The sequence below is a fragment of the Aplysia californica genome, unplaced genomic scaffold, assembly GCF_000002075.1.
Source record: "Aplysia californica isolate F4 #8 unplaced genomic scaffold, AplCal3.0 scaffold00255, whole genome shotgun sequence".
NCBI classification, from domain to species: Eukaryota; Metazoa; Mollusca; class Gastropoda; order Aplysiida; family Aplysiidae; genus Aplysia; species Aplysia californica.
In genome coordinates, this window is record NW_004797525.1 from 633,360 (window position 1) to 639,205 (window position 5,846).

At 40.4% G+C, this 5,846-nt stretch overlaps 1 protein-coding gene across 2 annotated transcripts in view; it reads right to left on the minus strand.

Moving 5' to 3' along the window:
• Positions 1–3,910: 3,910 nt before the first annotated feature.
• Positions 3,911–5,846, minus strand: part of LOC101860979 (cilia- and flagella-associated protein 77) — a 12,129-nt gene continuing 10,193 nt past the window's right edge. For both annotated transcript variants that reach the window (XM_005100663.3, XM_005100662.3), the window contains 2 exons: positions 5,591–5,701; positions 3,911–4,678 (listed from right to left, as the gene is read on the minus strand). In XM_005100663.3, coding sequence (XP_005100720.1) covers positions 4,550–4,678; positions 5,591–5,701 — 240 coding nt within the window. In that variant the 3' untranslated portion in view covers positions 3,911–4,549. The remainder of the gene's footprint in view (positions 4,679–5,590; positions 5,702–5,846) is intronic.

Here is a 5,846-nt window from a genome sequence, read left to right on the forward strand (position 1 = left end):
GTTGGTACGTAATAGATATGCTACAGTAAAGTGATTATATATGCCTATGTACATTGTATTTGTTGGGTTATTAAATTGCAGGTGAGGGCGGGTGGGGCCGGGGAGAGGAGGGGTCCGAAGGTGATTTCTGCCCCAGGGCCTGACCTGGCTCTCGACGGCCCTGCCATCAGCTCATGACGAATGAACTACCATTATATTATTATCATTGTTGATTTTCTGGAGTGGTTCGGAAAGTCCTTTATTGCAACCTGTTGACCAAATACCTTTGCAAGATCTATGGATTCAAAACACAATTGTGACACGTCGTGGTGAAATCAGGCGCTTGTCAAAATATCGAAATGGAAGAAACAGGCATTTTTCCGCCAGTTTGGCAATTTTTATTGAATTTTTGTTTTTTGAGCCCAACACCTTTTATGCCTGTATAATTGTATAATTTTACAGAAAAACTTTGTTTAAAGGCGCAAAATATGTAGATTTTCAGTTTTCAAGGACTCTTAAGCCATTGAAGTTACATGTATCAAACTTTGGCGGCCAATTTTCTCACGAATTTTACTTCTAAAAAAAAAGCAACCCCTACCTCCTTTAACCACAAATATGTCATCTTCTATACAAGTTAGGTGCGTATTATTTATACCGTGAGCAAGACAAACGAACAAGTTTTAAAATGATACCAATAACTCCACATGTCCAAAAATTGACGAGCGCCTGATTAAACCGTGTTGCGACACATTTATTAACTTGTTCTGTTCTCTGTTCTTTGTACTTCTCCTGTGGATGTCATAAGAAAAAAAATCTACCCGATAGGAATAAACAATATCAGTCAAACTTAGTTGTACCGCCAGCCCCGCTTACGACCATGTTTTGTCAATGTACGAAACAGGACGCCTATATAAACATAGTATTTAAGCCTCTACACCGCCATTCGCCCGCTGTCTGAGTTTCCCGTCTTTATTAAACTACATGTAAAATAAATTCATTCCATGTACCGCAAGCGAACTGACAACCACAGGTACACATCACACACGACGCACGGCACTCACTGGTTGGCTACTTGACAACCTTTCTCACACGAGAAAGACACAGAGATAGAGAAAACTATCGGCTCTGAATACATGTGCATGTAGACCTACATGTATATCAACAACAAAAAACTCTTTTCAAACAAAGATCGCACGACAGAATCACGTAGTGCCTTGACGTTGGGGCAGTTGGAGCTATAAAACTGGGGAGCCCCGTTGAACTGCCAGTCCTACTGTTCCGCCAACTTTATCCTCGCAGTGACTGGAGAGCTTCCATTGCAAATAGCCACCTCCAAAGGATTACATGGGTGTTCTGCCGTGGTCACGCCGGGGTGCACGGAAATGAACGTGCTGATGAACTTGCCAGCAACGCAGCACCCAATACCCGAATCATGCTCGACCCACCAATGGTGATCGCCAGATGCAAGGAGAGCCTTCACCACCAAGAGGAGACAGACTCCCACACCCTCAACACAATAAAACAAAAGTGTGTGAGGGGCACAAGGAAAAAAAGTTTGCCCCGAGGAGTGGTCAGGTGTGTCTCAAACCAGCTCCTCATAGAGACAATTAGCAGGAAGACCCTGGGGTGGACGCTGGAAAGGAGAGATGAGCAGCTATATGGACAGGTGCCGCCTGCTATGACTCTAGCTCTGGATCCAAGTAATCTAAGTATCCTCACACCAAGTAAGGCGGTATAAATAACGAGGTTTGACTTTAAATTCATAATCCCAAAAATGTCTTCACACAAAAAAAGAACAAGAACCACAACTGCTTCTCAAACGGCAAGTTTAATGACTGCAAACATTTCTATGGCCACCATGCACAAGGGCCATCACATGAGCTGTTGTTTTACTCTATTCAGCATCTTTGCTTTTATTACTAGAAAGATATGATGTAAAACTTTACTAAAACAAGATAATATGATGAATGCAGCTATTTCCTATGATGATTCATTTGAAAACACCTCTCTCCCTCCCCCTCCCCCTCCCTCTCTAACCTCTCCGTACCCTGCTGCATGGTAATGCTGAGTAAGTATTACGTTTCATCACAAACATTACTGGCCCTCTGAACGACTGAAGAATGATAAGATATATTATGGGTACAACAAAGTCTTTGAAAACTTGCAGATGAGTACCCAAACTATTGAATTTTTCGTCGACACAGTGAAATCATTATAACACTGATTCTGATTTTGATTGAGGAGTAAGGCATATCTCCATGAAGTGCCTACAAAAATAAATTCTCTCAGTGGAAGAAAAGAGCAATGTAAAATTAATGTTTCTGTTGAATTTCATTCTGTGACCTTCGTAACATGTCCCCAGCAAATCATTCCACAGTTTTATTATCTGTTTTATTTATTTGTCTACACGGTTGGGATTATCACAGACGATACATATCTATAACTGCTATCCCCCACCCCACCCCACCCCACCCCCACCCCACCCCCACCCCTTCTTCGCAAAAATCACTTCAAAGTCCATCTACATATAACTTATAACCAGTCCTGTTGTACCTACGCAGTCCCATCTGCATATAACTTATAACCAGTCCTGTTGTACCTACGCAGTCCCATCTGCATATAACTTATAACCAGTCCTGTTGTACCTACGCAGTCCCATCTGCATATAACTTATAACCAGTCCTGTTGTACCTACGCAGTCCATCAGTTCATCAATCCAGTGAGGCTGGTCTCTCTCACTCTAACAGTTTATGGCAAAATGTGAGTCACAATACTGGTAGAAGAATAATAGTAATAATACTGAAGTAAAGAGTTTAGACACGATACCCTTTTTAAGATACAATCAAGTGCAAGACATTTATAAGAAATATTTCTCTATATTATCAAGTAGGAAATGAGACGGAAAACAGAACAGCAATAATACCTCAGAAAAAGAAATAGACTAACAGAATGCAGCATCAACATTCCAGAACCAAGCAAAATTCTGTTGTTTCTAACAAGAAGCCGTTACAAAAATTTTACAAAAAAACACTCACCAACGATAACGTTAACATTATGATAATGGTACAATGACAGAATTTCCTTTGCTTAAATGTGAAATGCAAAGACAACTTTTGTACAGTATAACATAATAATCAATGATACAGTTCTAAGACTAGATGAAAATATACATCACAACCAATTACAGTAGGAGATGCTTCGATAACCTCCATGGAAGAGGGTCAGATCAGCACTGAAGAGAATGAAAACTTTTGTGCATGAACAAGGGTAAGAAAAAAAATCCTTATTAAAAAAACAGCCTAAAACTGTAACATCTGCAGAAAGTTTGTGAGTAGCATCAAAGGCGATACCAACAAAATGTAAGGCTACTACAGTCACGGACTAAGTAACAACAGTAACGACCAAACAATATCATCAGTTCATCTGACATAAACAATCATAGACATACAAAAATCCATGGAGATCCAAAAAAATCTGTTATCACAAAGGAGTTGAAGAGCTTAAACCATCACAGCCAGCAGTGAACCTATTTTTTTAAAAACCATATAAAATATAACACAGTATTGAGAAAAGACAGCAGTGTTGTTACTGACGCTGCAAGTTACACGGGTCCGAGGCAGCAGTTTCCACCGGATAATAACAACACTCAACGTACGGGGACTTTGCTTGTTGGAGTAAAACACATGCACATCGACACCATAATGGTCATTCAGTGCAGCAATAAAGTTAGACGGATAGACAGAAACAACAGAGGTAAGGAATAAAGTAGAACCTACCGGTGGTGTTCTCCAACCACCCACTACCTACAAGGAGAGGTAGTTTTAAAAGAGTAATGATGTACCAAAAGACCCCTCAAAATGCCCTTTAACATAATAAGAACATTTTTTTTTAAAGAATAGTAGTCAACATATAGTTTACAAAAGTGTTATAATTTTTTTTGTAAGTAACAATATTCACACCTATGCTGGGATCACCACATAAAAATAGCTGAACTTCTTGAGATTACTCAAAACCAGTATTGAGGCAGCTGAAATTTCAGCATTTTCTCAACATGTTTAAACTCTAGGTCATGTGATCTCACCATTTCAAGTGAGAAATTTGACATGAAGGAAGCAATTGCCTCCATAGACATTTAGACATCAGTCAACAACCAACTACTTCCCCTGCCCTCCCTCCTACGTAAAATCCGGGGTATAAACCCACACCTGGAGGACAAAAAAATGTTTTAAGATAGAAAGAAAACAAACCAAAAGGCATCTGATAAATGTGAAACAAGAAATCACTGAACAATCGTCTATTTTTATCACTTGTGGTGTGAATAATTCTCTAAACAACAAAACAGCAGTAAAAGAATTCCCCAGTCATTGAAACTTTTTTATGAAATAATGAAATAATAGTTCATCCCTCAATATCTGACGATGATCAAATTTTCTGTGCAAACGAGTCTATAAACCGGCCTCTCTGCCTCCTGTCTTTGTACACCACTCTGTCGGGTCAAAACTTGTGATCACATCATCTGAAAAACTAGTTTAGGGTTTTATGTACAGGAAAAGTGATGATACATAAGACTTTAGTTTTTGGCTGGCTCGTATATGCCCGTGCCGAAATCTCCTTGCCTGGCAATCTTATCTGTCTCCAGATTGCCGAAGGCGTCAGATTTGGCCCGGTTCGTGCGGAAGGTCTGTATGTGTGGCTTCGCCTGGGAATAAAGCAAGAACGAGATATGGCACAACAAAGAAAGTGTTGGATTGGAATCTACTATTCACGTAGAAACACGCAGACACACTTCTCACACATTCATCCACTTAGTCCACACATTTAGGTATAATGAAATGCACGTCGATATGATTACAGTTAATAGGAGCATGTTGCCATGAAACAGTAGAGCAAACGAACAAAAGTAACACCAGACAGATATATGAAAAAGTACTCCGACAACACATGTACAAGCATGCATGCACACATAATGCACACACATGCACACATGCCCGCACACATGTTCAGACACACACACACACACACAGACAGACACACACACACACACACGCACACACTCCCTCTTTCACACACATATCATGTACACATACTCAGACACACAAGCTTACAACACACATACATACACGCACACACACAAACACACATACACACAAACACACACACACACCCATATACACACAAACTCAAACATATGCACACACACACAAACACACACACAAACACACACACATACATACACACACACACACACAAACACACAAACACATACACACACACACACACACACACACACACACACACACACACATATACACATAAACACAAACACACACACAAACACACACACACACACTAGAAAAAGTCAAGCGGAAATACAAATTACACTTACTTAAAATAATGAATATCTTTCTGTCTACTTACAGATTCTGTGAATCTGGCCAGTTGAAACACAATTAGGTCACATAATAAAGGCTGAAGATCATAGGCGTTACAAGAGACGAACAAACACGAAAAAGAAGGAGGACGATAAGGACGACAGATTTTTCTTTATTACAGAAAAGAAGGAGCAAACCACCCCAGAGCACCCGCCGCCAACCACCCACAGTACACTCACAGATTTGGTGAATCGGGGCAGCTGCCACAAGGGTGCGGGCTCCACAGGGTTCTGGTAAGTCCTCAGCAGGGAAGCCCGGGTCTCATAGATAATGCCAGTGCCGCGAGAAGCCTGCCAAAGACACAGATCCCAACGGTCAACTCTGATCTCTCCTCTGTCACAACGGGAGCCTCAACAAATTAATGTCACAGCTCCGCTCATAAACATGTGAGGATAATAATAATAACAACAACAACAAAATCATAATAATAATAAT